At 33.3% G+C, this 19164-nt stretch overlaps 2 protein-coding genes across 2 annotated transcripts; one reads left to right on the top strand and one right to left on the bottom strand.

Annotated features, from left to right (window-relative positions):
• Nucleotides 1-5190: 5190 nt before the first annotated feature.
• On the top strand, nucleotides 5191-10243 carry LOC129883227 (probable pectate lyase 8). Its single transcript, XM_055957841.1, has 7 exons — nucleotides 5191-5399; nucleotides 6119-6172; nucleotides 6858-6932; nucleotides 8189-8831; nucleotides 8928-9031; nucleotides 9165-9303; nucleotides 9398-10243. Exons 1-7 carry the CDS (start codon nucleotides 5275-5277, stop codon nucleotides 9617-9619), a joined length of 1362 nt encoding a protein of 453 aa, XP_055813816.1. The 5' UTR covers nucleotides 5191-5274; the 3' UTR covers nucleotides 9620-10243.
• Nucleotides 10244-12291: 2048 nt separating this feature from the next.
• On the bottom strand, nucleotides 12292-17516 carry LOC129883228 (inosine triphosphate pyrophosphatase). The gene is made up of 8 exons (XM_055957842.1): nucleotides 17286-17516; nucleotides 17122-17186; nucleotides 16113-16176; nucleotides 16004-16013; nucleotides 13900-13931; nucleotides 13663-13775; nucleotides 12698-12774; nucleotides 12292-12610 (listed from the first exon to the last, which is right to left on the bottom strand). Exons 1-8 carry the CDS (start codon nucleotides 17425-17427, stop codon nucleotides 12490-12492), a joined length of 624 nt encoding a protein of 207 aa, XP_055813817.1. The 5' UTR covers nucleotides 17428-17516; the 3' UTR covers nucleotides 12292-12489.
• Between the last annotated feature and the right edge of the window lie 1648 nt (nucleotides 17517-19164).

Raw genomic sequence — 19164 nt, 5'->3', positions numbered from 1 at the left:
ATATGGGTTCAACTGCACAATTTAATATTTTTTTGTTCAAATCTTATATATGTGGTAAAAATAGTGTCATCTGGCCATTTTTCGGTCATGTCTAGCAAAAACAGTCAATATCTCAGAGTTGTAAAATTTCTAGGTGAAATTTCATGATAACATCTTGAAATTTTATTTGTGTAATTTGAAACTCCGCGACGATGATTGAAAAGGGGCTATTTGCAAACTTTACCCGTTAAGAAATTCGCTATATTATACAAAAATTAACAGAATTGAATTACTAACACTTAAGGTCATTATCATGATAAAATCCATAACTTATAAAGGTCAAATATTAAAATCGCGTCATATCCAAATTTTTCAAGAATGGAAATACGGAAACTAAAATATATATAGTAAATAGTAGAATTAACTTTTAAAGGTTTCAAATTATAACCATACTCATTATATTCTCTTGATATGACTTACTATATTAGGACAATTGTATGTTTAAAGTCTTACAAGCAAAAGATTATTTAGTGTGAAATAAGTCAAACATAGATGATGGTAGTTACATCTAATAACTAAAACAAATGGAAAAATATCATTAAGCATATATTTGATTAGTTTTAGTTTCTATGTCACCATCCATATATTAAACTTTTAATCTGGTCAGTAACATAAGTTGTGGTGGAATGATTGAAATTTTTCCACCTTTAATTAGAGATTTCGAGTTAGAGTTTCTTAAATTGAAAAATCTTGCTGAAAACGTCGGTCTTCTCTAGAATGGACTTTGCAATGTGCAAATCCAAATATAATCGACCCCGTGTGAATATCGTATGGAATGTACAAATTCGAATTTAATCGGACCATGCGAATACCAAATGGGATACCAAAAGAACTACTAATCTAGCCGAAAGAGCAACAAGAAATTAGTTCTAAAGCAATTTCCACAATTATGTTTTTTTGTCAAACTTCTGAAATTCCACATTAGTTAGTTAGTTATTGCAGGTGTTGACTCATGTAAAATAATATTTCAACTTGTGCTAAAATTGTGAAATTGATTGAGATTTATTAATTAATGAATAAAATGTAGCTTCGAATTTTATAGCTTAAAATCCATCTTTTACTATTTCACCGTACAAGAATAAACCCTTTATGAGTTCCAAACTAAGTGAAGTTTTAATTCTTTATAAGTACATATGTATCCATTTTCGATCAGCTTATATAAACCGTTGATTGATAGAGTTATCCGATAAATAAAAATTAACAAACAACTAGTGACCTACGACTATTCATAAGTAACCTATAATAAATGATAATTAATAACATGTTATAACAAGTTAAACTACATTAACGCTAATATAGAAAATCATTACACTATAAATGAATAAAACTTAAATTCTAATAAAACCTAGAGTTTCCAAAAAAAAAAAAGAGTTTGTTATTGAAGCTAAATGAAATAAAACAAGAAAAAAAGGAGCAGTTGTATGAGCCGTTAGCAGTTAGATCATATATGCGGTTTGTAAGGTAAATGATGACAAATTGGACCATGCAATGACCTAATTTAATTTGATTTTTGCTTTTTCATTAGGTTCGATATTCATATTGAGATCTGAGTAATTCACAACAAAAAATATTAGTAGTAATCTAAAGGTAAAACATTCTCCTTCAAAGACGGATTTCATATCCAATGCTCGAATACAAGACCATTGACTAGGAAAAATAATTACTACTTACCGCTCTATCATAACCGCTACTGATAATTATATTAGTGTCTAGAATGCTTTTATTTCATTATGTTGTTTTATATGTATAATGTATGTAACTTTTTATGCATGGAGCCACCCACCCATCTCACCCTAGTGGGAGGGGTGGGGGTAAAAAAAACTTGGGATTGGGAAATTAAAATGTAGTGTATAGAGGCGTGAAAAAAATGTTATGATGGAGGTCACTTGGTTGTTGCATGGAGAACATAATATTGTCCCATTTTCCCCTTCTAAAAGAACAATATTTTAGCCAAAAGCTCAAAATTTTGTAATAATTCCCAATTTTGACTTTTGCCACAAGTTTAGGAGATACCCTTTTTAAAATAAAAAATAAAAAATGAGGGATTAGAGGATTTAATTTTGAATTATTGATAATTTGTATGGTAGTCCTTGTAACATCTGGTTAAGCTCAATTGACCTGAAATTGATTGAAATGTGCACTTTTAATTTTTATGTTTGTGAATCTTTACAAAAAATAAATAAATTGTCAGTCAAAACTCAGAACAATCCAATTGAGATTTTTCTTTTTGTATGTTTGTTGTCTCTCTTTTTATATGTTATCCAAATGATTTAAAGTGCTGGTTCAAGAATTTTGAAAATCATGTTCTATTTGAAAAATAAAAAAAATTAAAAGGTGGGGTGAGGGTGTGGGGAGCATAGTTTTAAACGTAAATTTAATTATGTTTAGTTAGGTGATGATTATACTATTGATGACTAGCAATAATAACCGAATATGGCATCATTTCTGTGAAAAAGAATTAATTCTCTTTTGAAATGAAAATAATGTAATTGTTTGTAATATTCGTTCTCTTTAATTTTGTTAAACCTTTTCATGTGATAATTAAACAAAATAATGCATTTGTATGGGGTGAAAACAACTTTGGTTAGGTGGACGTATGATGCAATGACATGTAATAAGTGTATTGAATTATATCTTCGAGACAAAATTAATAAAGTTGATCTGATTCAAAATTTTAAAAGTTGATACCACATAGATACTCTGATACAAAAACAGACATCGAATCATAGTCATATAAGATAAAAATAAAATTAGCTCGTTGGTCCGTCTATCATAGTATTAACACATAATACTTACGATCTCACAAGCTATTAAAGTCCTCTCTTCTCAAGTTCTATCATATTACTTTGTTTCAAGGCTAAGACACAAATTCATAATACAAATTTTATATTCGGCTATTTATTATTGCGCGTTCTTACATTTCTTTAATACACAATTATTGATATCTATTTTTTACCACACTAAAAAATTCAATTGTAATTTTCTAAGGGTACACACTATTAATTTATAAATCGTGGAAATTGATGATAAACATGATTTAATAGTTAGTTTGACAAAGTTAACATTTTTTTTTTGTATACCAAAGAGATCTAATTAAATAGGTGATAGTATGGATTGAAATTCAGATTTAACGTTTGAACCTATCGAAAAGTGGTATGGGGTAATATGATTCAGTTCAACAAAAATAGTACTGAATGGAGCATAAAGTCATATTCCGTAAAGTTATTGATTTTATCCATTAAATTTTTTTGGATTGTCCAGAATGACGGAAGCGGAAGAATATCATCGATTAACCAAATAAGATAAGCTCTAATGATCAATAAATTACAAAAAATTCAGACTATAAATTCAATTGCAATTCTGAACCACAGCTTTAGAAGTAAACAAAGATGATAAAGTTGGAGTACGGAATCAAAAATACACTTAATCAAATTATTCTAGAAATTTCAAAAGGTGAAAAAACGAATATTATATTTTTAAACTAGTCGTTTGTCTGTAATTTGTAGAGTTAGTAAACAACTCATATAACATGCACACCCAAAAATTAAAGTCAACACACATAAATAAATTCAAAATAATCATTCCAAACAATCAATCATAGGTAGCATTTATGCATACACCTCATATTCCTTTGGACAATGTTTAATTTTAAGTTAATTTGTATGTATCTCTATCTGTTAAATATTTATTATCTCTGATAAAATATTGTTATTATTTAATTTCAAACATTGTTTACAAGATTGCTGCTTTAACTTTTTAATCGTTCGATATCTTCTTGTTATTGTACCTAAACGTTAATAAGAATCACGCTTCAATCTCAAAAAAATTATATTTAATGATATGAATCCTTACTAATCGTATCATGTCACTTTATTTAAGCTCATTTTATATTATGTATTGTGAAAAATCATAATAAATTAATTAATTTTACCATAAGTCTACAATCTCGTACGATTTCCGTACCCAAATGCTGCAATACTAAAAAAAAAAAAAGAAATTTGAAAATAAAAACTGAAAACATGGTAGCAAAAATTCATGAAGATCCAGACAGAGATGAATTATAAGATACTTAACAAACCGAAAAAAAATGCCTTAATTGACACGTCAAATTTAAACATTATATAATTTTTTTATTTTTTTAAAAAATAAACAGTCTGTTTGACAAAAACAGAAATAATCACCCAACAAAAATTTTCCTCAATGAACTCCGCCGAGACTCCCGCGGATAGCCCATAATTCTTTATTATTATCTTTTTTTGGACTTATACTTTCTTTAATTCTCTTTCTGGTCCTCTTTTTTTTTATTTATTCATCATTTATATAGGATGACAAATAAATTCCTTTTGTTTGGACTTTGGAATATAAAAAAATAATTGTAACACCGTAGAATCAGGTAATCCCCGTAAATCTTGTTCCGTTCCGTGGGAATGTTGGAGCTTTGAGGCAGAGTGAAATAGTTATATTATGCGGATATTAAAAAAAGAGTTGTATTCAGATGACATACATTAATTAAATCAAGTAAATATCATCTGTGTTAACACATGTTGAACAACTTAACACAAACAATATTGCCTATGCAACATAAATTATTGTCAATTGAGTTAATTCATTGTCTTTGACTTATTATAATGTCTCAACTTTTGTCTTTTTTCTTCGTTTTTTTTTTAAATTTCAAAAGTGAAATAAACATCTTAATACACTAAAAATCTGCTATGTGGGGGTTTAAAAAAAGATTAGATTATAAAAATTTATTATAAATATCTTACCTTATATTTCTATAAAAAGTTATTTTTCCTATTTAAACCCATAACCTTCTCGCTTGCAACTAAATGAATCAATGAAATAAATTTTATTAACATATCACAATCAATTTTAGATAAATGAAATAAATACAATCATAAAAAGGGTCATTTCTTAAAAGAGGTCATAGAAAAAAGAAAAGAAAAGCCTTAACTTTAACTTAAGCAGTTAGTGGCGGTTACTAAAGTGGTCACTGGTTGGTTAAAATGACAATTTAACCTCAGGACCAAAAAACCAAACCACTAACCATAGTTAGTAAAGAAGATTTAGTTGATAAACGGCCGTTAAACCTAACGTTTTCTGTTAACAGGGTCTATAAAAAGGGCATTCAGAGGCCGTTACGTTGGGCTCAGTGCACCTTCTTCTTTTCTGACTCTCTTTATTTTTCTTCTTCCTTTGCTCTGTTCCCTTTTTCCAATTTTTGAAAGAGGAAAAATGGCAATGGGTTCGTTGAGTTCGAAGAAATGGCTTTCGTTTGGCTTCAGTTCTCTGCTGCTTCTGTTGCTTCTCGTCGGAGTTTACGCCGCCGGTGTTAGGAGCAACGACGGTTCCGACACTAGGTTCGTTCGAGTTTCTCTGAAAAAGCATAGATATTCACTTTTTGTACAGTGGAAAAAGCTTAGTAGGAGTTTTAAAAGTGAAATTCTAGCGAAGTGGAGTGTATTTTTGGCTTCTCTGCTACAAAATTCATCTGCATTTTCGGAAAATTTTAACAAAATTTATGTTTCATGGATTCTCAAATTTTTTTACACCAGGTCCGTCGAATTTCTCTGAAAAAGCACCTATATTCACTTATTCTTCAGTGTATGAAGCTTTGTAGGAGTTTTAACAGTGAAATTCTAGTAAAAGTAGAGTGTATTTTAGCTTCTCTGCTACAAAATCCATCTGCATTTTCTTTTCATTTTTTTTTTTTAAATTGTGTTTCGTTGCTTCTCATTCCTTTTTAGTGTTTTGCTTCAAAGTTCTTCGAATTCCAGCTCGTTGGGCTCTCTCCTTTGAAATTTTGGGATATTCTTACAGATTTCTAGAGAATTCTGCGAAATTTACTGTTTCGAACTTTGTTTTCGCAATTTTGGGACATTCTCCTTAATTTTCTTAGTTTAGATTCTTCTAGAAACACTGTTTTTTGCAGAATTCTTAGAAAATTCTATGAGTTTTACTTTTTGAGCTGTTTTTAAACTCTACATTAACACAAAGCACTATAGTTTAAGCTTTTTCCAGGGAGTAAATACTCCACATTTTACCTAACGAGGGCTACATTTTGGTTTTGGTTTAACAGGACTGTGGAAAAAGAGCAGTTGCTGAGCTCTGAAAACTCAACAATGGCGGTGAGGTAAGCAGAGACTAACTCATCGAGTTGACGACTCAGTATATGTGATAATCTCAGCCGTTGGTTTTTGGTTCCAAAAGGATTTATTCAATATCCACCGTCGGATCTCACTGTTCCGATCCAAGAACTTTGTATTCGAAACAATCTCAGCCGTTGAGATCCTTTATTCCATTAGATCTGGACTGTTTAATCTGTTAAAACATTCATTTTCTCACTCCCATTGGATTCCTCTGCTCTTCGACCAGAAAATCTTCATTGGTTAATTAACTGCCTCTCCTTAACTTGTATTCCCAAAAATACCCCTGTAAAACTCCTTAATTAACAGATTAATGATGCAATAATAGTGAGGTTCATGGGCATTTTTGTCATTTTGCTTCATGCTTAACGATTCGCCTCATCTCACAGTTTTACAGTTGCACTTTATATATATATATATTCATACATACGTATAGGGAGTGTATATTTATGTTTATACTGCATTGAGCTGTGTAAAGAAAACACGCACTTAAAGTGTAGTGTGTGCTTTTTTACAGTGTACTTTGTGTCCCCCCACTTTTTGCTGCGTGAAATAGTGGATAAATGTCGGTTGCTGCCTATGTTTTATCTGAAATTACCAATATACTCCTGTTTTTTTCTTTAATGGTTAAGGGGTTGTTTGGTTGATGATTTTTTTGTTTTTATATATCAGTTTGGGAGAGGCTGAGGAGAAATTAAGCAAACATGCAGTGGAAGATCCAGAAGAAGTTGTTGCCATGGTTGCAGAGTGAGTTCTTTTTTTGTTCTGTTTTTACTATTGCAATTTTTCTTCTTTCTTTTTAAAAGTTTTCGTGCGCGAAAGCCGGACGGAACACCAATAAAAAAAATTGCATTAACTCACAATAAGTTTTGGTAGTTAGGAGTAGATCATTTTTTGTGGCCTTTTATAAACGAGTCCTCTATGGCAGACCTACTCAATCGACCCCCACAATACACATGGTCCAAACATCTCCTGCACTCTCTACCCCCCACCCCCTCCTTTTTTGGGGATGGGGGTGATGAATCTATATTTATATATACAATTGGAAGTGTCTTAAACACAAAGAAGTGTGTATGTTGTGTTTATTGTGTTGGCTACTTTTTAGTATTTCTTGGTTCTTGTTTGATTACTTAGACATTTCCAGCATTAAAAATGTAGAGACCCCCTTAGTAAAGATCTCTACTGTCTCCTTGTCCTTTTTCTAATTCTAAAAAAAATGGCAATAGTTTCTCAGGCGTAGGATAACTTAATATGGGAAGTCAATTAAATATGCTAACTTTAACTCACCAATAGGCTAATTAGTAATTAATAGCTTCTATTTTTGTCCTTTAAAGACAATGAAAAAGGTTGTTTTTTTTTGGGGGGGGGGGGGGTATTATTTGTAATCTGTAAAGTCATTAATAGACTGGTTACACATGGTGGAGTTGTGACCCTTTTATTAGTGCATGTGCATGCAAGAAAATATATCAGAATGACAGAGCAAACTGAATGGTGCAATGCCTACTAAAATACAATTGGATTATAGTCGTTCAGATTATACTGTTTTCTTTTTATGATTCTTATCTTTTTCTCATGTGGCAGCATCACCCATGTCTTTGGTCTTTTAAACTATAGTGCCTCCATAATTATTGTTTTGCCTATTTTACCAAGAAAACAACAACCCAAACATGAAAAGACCAAATTAGTCCTTGTGGAATGACGAAATGCTTTAATGCATTTTCACTGGCTCCAAACTGATGGTCCCTACACTTCTAACCGTATAATATTGCTAGTTATTTGCACCGACACTCTTAAAAGTAATCACAAAAACAGTAGTTGATTTTGACCATTGTATTTCCATTCCTAGGAATAAATGAATTCCCCTGTTCTTAGACTCAATAATTTTACTTTAAAGAATAGAAAGTGACATGTTCCTAAGATACTGTTCAATGGATTTACTGTCAATGTGTGAAAATGACAGTTATTTTTTTTGTTTAACTAAATATGTTGTGGGTGCTAAACAGGAGCATTAGGAATAGCACTGAGAGGCGAAAACTTGGATATTTCTCATGTGGGACAGGAAATCCTATTGATGACTGCTGGAGATGTGACCCCAATTGGCAAAAGAACCGGAAACGCCTTGCTGATTGTGGCATTGGTTTTGGGCGAAATGCCATTGGTGGTCGTGATGGTCGTTACTATGTTGTCACTGATTCGCGTGACGATGACCCTGTTAACCCCAGGCCTGGTACTATTCGTCATGCTGTTATCCAGGAGGAACCCCTATGGATTGTGTTCAGTCGCGACATGGTCATACAGTTGAAACAGGAGCTCATTATGAACAGTTTCAAGACAATTGATGCTCGTGGCTACAATGTTCACATTGCCAATGGAGCTTGTATCACGATCCAGTATGTTACCAATATTATTATCCATGGTCTCCACATCCATGACTGTAAACCAACAGGAAATGCCATGGTGAGGAGTTCAACAACCCATTTCGGCTATAGGACAATGGCTGATGGTGATGCCGTTTCTATCTTTGGCTCAAGCCACATATGGGTTGATCATAACTCACTCTCTCACTGTGCTGATGGTCTTGTTGATGCTGTAATGGGCTCAACTGCCATTACTATTTCTAACAATCATTTCGCCCATCATAATGAGGTGCTTTTAATTCTTGAAACTAATTTTTAGATTTTTATCTCTGATGTCCAGAGGTGTGGAGCTAACTTCAGGGGCTCTTTTTGTTAATGCAAACAGGTCATGCTATTGGGCCACAGTGACTCCTACACTAAAGACAAGCAGATGCAAGTGACAATTGCATATAACCACTTTGGAGAGGGTCTCATTCAAAGAATGCCTAGGTAATCTCTGCCCTTGGACTTAAAATTCCAAACAAGTTGGAATTGGCTATATAATTACTCATTACTTGTCAAACGAAGATCAGAATTTCCTTTGAGGAAGTGTATTGATGTGATGGTTTATGAAAAACTGCAGGTGCAGACATGGCTACTTCCATGTAGTGAATAACGACTACACTCACTGGGAGATGTATGCTATTGGTGGAAGTGCTAACCCCACCATTAACAGCCAAGGAAACAGATACCTCGCCCCAACTAATCCTTTTGCAAAGGAGGTAAATTAAAAGCCAAAAACTGGTAGATGATTGCTACTTCATAATGTAGTGAATTAACAAAAATACTAATTCAATTGAAACTGTTGAAACACAGGTAACGAAAAGGGTTGACACAGCAGCAGGTCAATGGAAGGGATGGAACTGGAGATCATCGGGAGACTTGATGCTTAATGGTGCCTATTTCACTCCATCAGGTGCTGGAGCTTCAGCAAGCTACGCAAGAGCTTCAAGTTTAGGTGCCAAGTCCTCCACGATGGTTGGTGCCATTACCTCAAGTGCTGGTCCCCTTGCCTGCCGTAGAAGCCGCACTTGCTAGTACAGCCAGCTTCACTCTATCATTTATACAGATTTACCAAAAGAAAGTGTCCCTCTTTTCCCTTTTTTGCTTCTTCCACTGTTAGATTTCCATTCTTACTACTAAAAAGCACTACTCTATAGTCCTCCCAAACCAAAGTTATATCCCATTGTTTGTCAATCAGTCCATTAATCCATCTATTCGATTCCTCTTGGCAAGTGTACATTTTTTACACTGTCAATTCATCAGTTCCTGTCTCAAAGCGTTGTGCAACCTCGGCCTCATTTCAATTCAAGAAAAGCCAATGTCTGTTCTTGAAGCAGGTGCAGAAGTGTTGTCCATGCCCAATTTCTTCTTTGTTTGTTTTTTTTCAATCTCAAGAGTGCTCAGCTTTCTCATCCATTGGTTTCTTCTAACCACCACCCTTTGTTCAACCCTCATTCTATCTTTGTGATGCTGTCTTGAGTCTTTAGTCTGCAATATTGTGCTTTGGCTATTGTGTTTTTCCCTTTTTTTATTACTATAGGAGTGAATGGTTTTGTAAGTTTTTTCTTAGCTTTTTTGAGTCATACAAGCTACATAGTGTGAATTGTCAAAAAAATTGTTATTGGAAGGGAAAGAAAAGAAGAACCTTTCTGTTTGAAATGATGCAAAGTTACTACCTTTATATTACCTTTTACTTTCTTGCTTTGTCATTGTCAATGCAAACATTAATATCATCTTGGTTGTGCCTTTTTGCTTTGTTAATATCATATACTATAATTTGATATCAATTACACTTGTCCAATTTTTTGCTTTTCATCTTCCTAGCAGTTTGCCATAATGGTGGTAGCATGTGCTTAAAGAGTGTAAACTTAACTTTCGTAATGACTAATGAGTATGTCTTTTGTAGTAATGAGATACTTTTAAAACTTGGTAGATTTACTTACCTAATGGTTTGTAAGTGGCTAAATCAACTCCACTTAAGCATAATCTAATATAAAATGATGAAAAAGATGTTCTAATCACATGGGGTTACTTTTCTCAACTCTCTATAATTTTGGCAAATCACCTGATAGTTGGATAGTACCGACATTGTTGGAGAGATGATAATATGTCATTTTAGGATAAAATTATATATAGTATCTTACTAAAAGAAAGAACAAATTGGTTGACAACTATCTTAAATCTTTGACAAAAGATGACTTGACATAATAAAAGCATCGAAAAGCTAGTCCAAATATCGTTATATCGAATAACTATACCTCAATTCAAATTAGTATCATTGTGCTCATCTCAGTCCAATATTATATAATAAAATTTTACAAAAAGAAAAATATAAGTTCAATTGTTGTATGAAAGGAAGATAAGTTAATAGGTGCTGTACCCAACATATTGCTACATTGACTTGATTGGACAATAAGCTAAAGAGTCTCAATTTCACATTATGGGGAGGAAAGGAATTGAGATAGCATGTGAGGATGGACCCCCAAAGGGCATGTGACCTATTCTTTAATTTTGCCCCAATTGAAAAACACTGCTTTTGTAGTGTTGAAAGAGGAGTGGGTGTCTTTCAATATTATTCTTAATGAGATGACCAACTTACCACATGTATACCCATGTTACATGTTATAGGTACATTGAAATGTATAAAAAGAGATAAAGATGTCACATTCAATACAACTACACAACCCAATTTTGATCCATGTTCAAACACTTAGAAATAGTATTGTTCATGTCAATCATGATTATTGAGTCCCAGACACTTTTTAATGTATATTTCACCCTTCATAAAGTGAAAACAGAATGGATATATTTATACTATGAGGATTCATCATGAATCATCAAGTTTTATGTTGGTTGTTATTCAGACTTGACCAGCAATATAAGCAAACCCCGCATAAGTGTACAATGTATACACAAAATTAGTAAAATATAATGTAGATTTCTTAAAGGATATTCTCTATCCTAATCACAGGCTTAATTGTTTCATGAATTAATATGAAACTTTCCTCTTCATACTAAATTGCTAAGTAGATAAAGAATATGTGGTACAGCAGATTGATTTGAGTTCAAGTGGTATAATTAATACCCATCCTTTTTGTGATAAAAAGCAATATATATTAATTTAATATAGAAAATAGACAAGATCAAATTTGGTTACTTGATTAGGTTAACCACAATGATTATGTTGGTGAGTCCATTTCAGCCTGAGGGGAAAATGATGAGTAATAATTAATAACATAACTTATCATTTTCATATTGCAGCTTTGGATGCCTTCCAATTTCTGTACAATATGGTACCAAATGTTTATTATAGTTTGCTTTTAGTTTCTTAAACAACACTACTCTTTCTTTGCTATGAAAAGAAAGGTCATCTAGGCAGAAAAAAGAATGATTTGTTGTCTAGAGAACATGATCTTGGACAATTTCCAACCTCGTAAGCTAGCTTTTAAGTTGAGTTAGATATAAAATACAATTTCCTAAGATCGTATCAAGTCAGGTCCGTTTTTATTCATGGTTTTATTCGATGTTCACACCAAATGTCCAGTCCTGAACGTTGCAAGGGAGAATATTAGAGTATCACATGTTGGTTGAGGGAATGACCGCTATCACCTCATATGGTCGTGGACGATTCTCATTTCAAGCTAGTTTTTGGGATTGACTTATGCCAAATATTGATTTTCCGGAGCCTACCCCCATACCAAATGAAATTTAAAAATAAAAAGAGAAGTTGTGCTAGATCGTAAAATCTATTAGAAACAATCATAAGTTCCAAAATTTCGCGTATCTCATCCTTCATACTATTTTAGCTGGGAGAATAAAAGAAGCTTACATGGTCATCAATTATAGCTCTTGAGCAAAAATATGAAGATTATGTCACTACAGAGGCATGCATACACACCCTAGTCTTAAGCACTGGAGTCCGTCTGGAATGTGTAACGAGCCTCAGCAAAGTGTAACTTCACTAGTTCAAGAGCTTTACCCCGGTGAGAAATCTTGTTCTTTTCTTCCTTGGGCATCTCAGCGTAACTGCAACACAGTTCTATAAGTTAGTACTCTCTTCATATCAGATGTTCTCATGTTCAATAGGAAAACATTCAAGGGGAAAGGATTTACGTCTGGTCATAGCCATGAGGTTGAAATATTGGATCCCATCCGAAGTCATTGGGTCCCCTAGCTGGAACTATCCTTCCCTGAAGAACCATGTTCGCAATGTTAGTTCTATTGTTCACACAGTTCAACAAAGAAACATTAAGTGAAAAATCTATCAAGTTTCATGAGTTCCTCATTTTAGGATAGGATCCAAAATATTGTCTTACAAGGATGTAGGGAATTTTCGGATTATACTCTAAAGTATGTAAATAAGTGGAGCGATAACACTCTGAATAAACATCATCAAAAGGTTAAGGTACAACAGTGAAGAAAAACCAAAAGCAAGATTGACAAACAAACAAAAAGGAAAGCTCTTTAGTTTTAGATGTTAGTAGTGGGATTTTGACCGCGGGGGGTTGTGAAGCAGCAGGCTTGTCTTGCTACAAATAGCCATATTCTTAAGCAACTCAATTCACCAAGTGGATTGCGACAGAACCATCAAGCTTGTCAAACAACCAAGTTTAAGGTGTCTGCTGTATTCTAGGAGGAACAGTCTCTTATTTCACCAAGGAAATATGGTGCCATATAAAACATGGCAAGAAATTCACCAGAAGCTCAGAATTTGGGATCTTCTGGACATGCCTATCTCCTAGGACTATTTTTCATCAAAAACCAAGAAGAGAAAGGTAAAACAACTTTCACGAGTAATACCTTGCATCTCTTTAGTTCTCTGAGTAAAAACTGATGTGCTGATTTTATGGTCGCACTAACAGAAAAAGAAGCACCATTGTAAGAAATAGAGGAACTACCTTCTATTTCTCTTCATAAATAGAGAAATGACCAGAACTATGGTACTTAAATATAAAACGAAATAACCACCAAAGACCATTCTAATTTGAAACATAACCTCGATCAGCAGAAGTAATAATGAAAAAATTGAACACAAAGTCCAAAGGAAGTATTGATGGATTACAGAAGCAAATACTTACAAGCGTTTTTCCTACAAAAGTCATTGGCTCTGTATTTGGCCCAAGAGCAAGCGAAAAGATACACATGGCATATGCAGTTTTATCCTCATAAGCCATCAATAAGTTGTTGAGACCTAGAAAATGTCCGGAAAAAATGAAAAGCAGAACAGAAAAATAGAGTGATTTCACAGAAAAGGAAAACATAAAAGAATAAGTCCAAGGCAATGGTATATGAGGAAAAACAGGCTAAGCAATTACCTTCATGACCGATCTTTTGCAAAAACCACTTGCTGCAGAAAGTAATATGGCAAGCAATCCCCGACATAAAGCAACAATGACAAAGTATATTATGTCAGCCATAAAAGACAATAGTTAAAAAGAATTGGCAAATAACAACATAAACAAAAATGTCTCCTGGCATGTTTACATTAGCAGGGCTGTTTAACAAGTGCAAGAAAAACGTTCTCCATTTAGGTAAATGATATGAGCAGGGTACATTCTCAAAGGTAAGTTCCACAATTTTGCGTGCCAGATATTGTCCATAGGCAATTTTAATGTGAAAAGTTACCAAAACTCCAAATATTATTTAGTACAGGAAAGAAACAATCGAGGAAAGTCCTATTAAAACAAGATTATGTCAAATAAACATTGACTAGCTATTGTAACATATTTAATTTCCTCCACACAGTTATGCAGTTTTAAGTTCATCCATCAAGCACTCCTTTCAAAGCTGATAAAAAGACACATGACTAGTTGTGGTAAATTTTAGTTTATAATTTTTTCCACTTTGATAAGGAATCATTGAAGCAAATGCATGTTTCTGTGGTCATCTAATGGAAAAATGAAATTATCACGTCCTCTCTAGCTTCATGGACAAATATTAGACCAATAAATGGCAGCACGAGCATGCTGGGTAAGATTCTAGTATTGAGAAAGAAGATTTTCCTATGGAAAGATAAGCCTTTACATTTTGACATTGGAGCAATTATCTCTAGGAACCTATGTCACAAGAATGGACCCAATTATTAGGCTGTGAGTTCAACTTTTTCGACTCAATTTAGTCATAGAGCAGTAAGAATTCCACTTGTATATAAGGTTTCACTGCAACCCATGTACTGTTTTGTGATATAATACAAAGTTACCAAGTTCAAAAAAAAAACTATTAGGCTGTGAGTTCAACTTTCAAGATATTCAATGAAGGAAAAATTTGAATGTGTCATGTTTATTCCCAGATCAAAAAGGTGAGCTTCAGACTTGCAAAGGACTGCATCTAAGTAATGACAAGACCCAATGATTCCCAGTAACTTAAAGTTTTTTAACACACTACTACCAAAAGATAGCCAAATGATAAAAGGAAAAAGAAATGCAGAAAGTTGAAGATACAGCTAGTTGATCAATTAGTATAAAAGTATTTAATAAGCGAAAAACTTGCAACAAAAAGAACACAAGGTTGCCTACTGCACAATGAACTAAAATGTTGAGAGAATTCTAACAAAGAGATTCTATGTTTGATATGCATGGGAGCAGAAATTCGTTCAAAGGGAAAGCATAAGTTTCAAAGACTTGGTTCATCAGCACATTGTTGCATGATAATTTTTTGACATATTAAAATTTCATTGTATGTTGCCTATTCATTTAGAGGTTTCATTCTTAAAAGTAGAAAATTTGTGCCGCATCCCCTATATTGTACATTTTTACTTTGAAATAAGTTATCGACCTTCATACCCAATACTGGAACCTGATCTAGAAAATAGTTTATAAGGAAACATTGAAATTGGACTATTGGTCATTTGGTTGAAGCAAGTTGAACAAGAGTTAACAATTGTAATGACTCACACACATCAATGTAAGTCAATTATCCCTATTTGGTGTAATAAAAAAAAACCTTCGCAAAACATTATAAACATTATCAAAAATTTAACACAACCAAACAGTAGAAAATGGTTTCATCAAGGAAAACATTTGTTGTCAATAAATATCTTAAGCCATACGAAACACAACTTATAATTCTGAGAATGCTAAACTTTATAAACCACATGCGTTGAGTAAGGAAGTAGCTTGTTAGTACTAACAGAAGTCTAACAAACTGAAATAACTAATCACTATATACAAACCCAATATTTCACACATTTTAAAGTTTATTAGTTCAATTCATCTCTGAACAGAGACAAATTGAGAGCTATAGGTTTCGTATTGAGGAAACGGCACAAGGTATTGCTCAAGTGCAATTAGCAGAATTGCATAACAAGAATATTACTCTAGAAGCATCACTAAATATCATAACGGCTATTATAGGAAGTATATAAAGAAGAAGACAGCCCTTAACTGAAGAGCAGAATGATGAAAGAGAGGATGAACTTACACGTAAGGCCCTGCAAAAATAAGAAAACTCAGCACCTTAGTTCATTGTCACAACTCTAATAAAAGCGCATATACTGATCCTGGAATGTGTACATAAGTTTGTTGAGTACCTGGGAGACCCTTAAGGGCGTTGAAACAAAGACAAGTATCCTCAACTAGCACTGGTCCATTCACCTAAGAATTTTTTCAACTCAGTCAATTTCCCAACCATACACAAACAATAAATATGAAAGCTATCGTTCATAGATGGGGCAAAGAAAATTACAAGAGGATAATTAGAAAGTGACAACAAGTGTTATATCCCAATGAGTGGTGGCTCATGTATTTAGCATCATATTATTGAATAGCAAGATATTAGTGTTATATCACTTGTCTCACATCAAATATCAAGACAATGCAAATGCTCATGTCAAAATGAATAAGAAATACCGCAAGGATTCAGTATCTCAATAAAACCTGTCTAAAGTTGAAGCAGGAACAATAGGATGACAAAATCCTTCAATAAATCAACTTACAGAAACCAGAATTTATTGAATAACCTTTAGAGTGGTAGGCAGAGTTACCACGTGCCTTTGCTGATGGGAGGTCATAGGTACCTGGTGGAATATTCAAGGTGCTCATCCCAGAAAAAGCCTTCAGGAGTGGACTACTTGGTTGAAAGGTTCATTGGAATGGATACTCTTAACGGATTAAGATTATACGCAAGATAAGAACTTGAATTACGAAACCGGATCAATATAACTTCGGTAAACACAGATTCGTCTAAAATCTAATAAAGGAGGAATTGGCACCTAGCTACATCAAATATCTGCTTTCGGTATTGCATACAAACAGACAGTACACACTTATAAGTTAGGAAAGAGTGCTTAAAAGCTATTTTGGCTTAAAAGCACCTAAAATAAGCCAATCCAAACATTCTCTATAGTGCTTATTCGAAAGGATCATTGAAATGGATGCTCTAGAGTATTAATCAGTATAACTTTGGCAGACATGGATTCAACTAAAATCTAATAAAGGGAGAATTAGCACCTACATGAACTATCTGCTTTCGGCTTTTGCTATTGCATGCAAACAGACAATATACACACATATATATGCAATAAAGCCAAGGTATAGTACCTCTTTGGCAGCAATTCTTGCTTTTTCTTTGGATATATCTTCAGGCTCCCCTTGAAGTTCTGGTACTAAGATCAAATTTTGACATAAAGGGGTTCAATTTCTTAACAGGAAACATTGAAATTTAGCACAAGTAACATATAAAATAAAAAATATTGTGAACTTACAGTCGAGCTTAAGGGACTGAAAGGGAATAGACTGGCCAAGAATTGCCCTAACTTCCTCCAACTTCTTAGCGTTTCCGGTAACAAATGTCACTGACCGCGGCAACACCACCCCTGAACCCACCGTCCTCGCCGCCGCCGCCATTGTCCCTTTCTCACCGGAAAAAAATTGCACGTTCAAAGGAGGGAGATTTATGGGTCTATTGAGTTTTTGGAGTAAAAGGTTATTAGTGCCAGCAACTCAATTAAAAATAAGTATTAATACAAACTTTTTTCCAATCAATATCTATAATTAATTAATTAATAGTTTGATGGAGTACTATCAAATAATATTATATAAATAGTATAAATAACCGTGTATATATAATGTATAATTATGTATCGAAATATTTTTTGCGATTTCGATCAACTTGAATTTCTTCTAAACAATCTTCAATTTTGATATGAGCTCCTGTTAATGTTCAAGAGAGGTCTTTTGATATTGTAACATCATCCCTTTATTCTTCATTCTATTTATTTTTTAAAAAAAGAAAAGAAATATCTTAGAAATAAAAAAAAACATGCCCATGTATATTTGGCAAAGAATGACACTTTTGATGTTTGGCCAATGCACTTTGAAAAATTATTGGTTATGAATGTATGCCAATGCACTTTAAAGTTTGGCCAATGCAGAAATAGAAAATTATGCCAATGCACTTTGAAGTTTAGATAGCAACTGATAATTTAATCAAAATATTTGGTGATCTAAATTAGAGGTCTCGAGTTCAAATTTTAGATATAAAAGAAAATTTTGTTGGAAGCGCTAGGTCTTGCAGTGCGCGATTTGAATTTAATCATTGTTTCAATGTGGACTTCGAACACAAAGTGAAAAATAAAAAAGGGACAATTTCAAATATATACAATAAACTAATTAGTTTATAACAAACATAGTCATATTTTATTAAAAAATAATAATATTAAAACTTCTAGATTGGTTGGGCCAACTCCACAATAGACCCAAAAAGTGGTGGTTTAATTGAAGCAACCCATGAGGAGGCTTTTATTGGGTCTGATCAGCACCGGCCTGTTATCCTTCCGTTGCACAGAGCAGGAGTTGTTCGTTGCTCTGTGAAACCAGCCTCACACTGTCCACCCAACTTTAGGAGCCTAGCAACCCATTCCTTCGATTGGATCACAAGGCCCATCTCTGTACTAGAACAGGGCAGGCCAGATATAAGCCCACTAGGCCCAACCTTTTTGGAATAGCCCTATATTCCACCACATTATTGCCCCCACTTGGGTTACAAGTCGAAGTTACTGAGCTCGACGATTCACGTAGTCTATAATATAAGAATGAAAATAGTTGTTCATTTACGATGTGGGAGAATTTTTCATAAAAATTATTTTGTCATGATAAATAAAAAATAAACAATAAGTCCAAATTGTTGATAGACCATATATATTTAATAACATTGAAACAAAGTAAGATCTTATAAATAACATTTATCACAAGAGGATTTTCACCAGCTTCATCATTATCTAAGGAGATCTTTTATAGTCCGGAATAATGAAGCTCGCTAAAAAAATTTAAAAATATTTATCTATAAATCACTTGATTTTATCAATTTGACATGTCTACAAGTACAAACTGATTTAATCAATTTGACGTGTCTGTTTGCTACCTCAATCCCAATGTCGATAATCTGATCTTGGGCACAAACAACTATCAATTATTTGCATCCGTCTAAACATTGTATTAGTATTCATTGAAACATGTTTAATAATTACAATAATTTGATAGCATACATGTATAGATTTCGATTGAAGATATTATTTAAACTAGATGATAATGAGTAGTAATTTACTGGTGGAGCAGTTAACACATGATTTTATTTTAGAGGTG

The sequence above is a fragment of the Solanum dulcamara genome, chromosome 3 (assembly GCF_947179165.1).
Source record: "Solanum dulcamara chromosome 3, daSolDulc1.2, whole genome shotgun sequence".
Lineage (NCBI taxonomy): Eukaryota > Viridiplantae > Streptophyta > Magnoliopsida > Solanales > Solanaceae > Solanum > Solanum dulcamara.
Note: the sequence above shows the minus strand (reverse complement) of the source record. Positions and strands in the feature narration are given on the sequence as shown.

Bases quoted from the DNA above. Each gene is read 5' to 3' on its own strand.
- LOC129883227 (XM_055957841.1), top strand. From the start codon at position 5,275: ATGGCAATGGGTTCGTTGAGTTCGAAGAAATGGCTTTCGTTTGGCTTC. The intron at 8,832-8,927 runs GTGCTTTTAATT...TAATGCAAACAG, and splicing joins ATTTCGCCCATCATAATGAG to GTCATGCTATTGGGCCACAG. The intron at 9,304-9,397 runs GTAAATTAAAAG...GTTGAAACACAG, and splicing joins CTAATCCTTTTGCAAAGGAG to GTAACGAAAAGGGTTGACAC.
- LOC129883228 (XM_055957842.1), bottom strand. From the start codon at position 17,427: ATGGCGGCGGCGGCGAGGACGGTGGGTTCAGGGGTGGTGTTGCCGCGG. The intron at 16,177-17,121 runs GTACTATACCTT...AAAAATTCTTAG, and splicing joins CAAGAATTGCTGCCAAAGAG to GTGAATGGACCAGTGCTAGT. The intron at 12,611-12,697 runs GTAAATCCTTTC...ACTGTGTTGCAG, and splicing joins CCTCATGGCTATGACCAGAC to TTACGCTGAGATGCCCAAGG.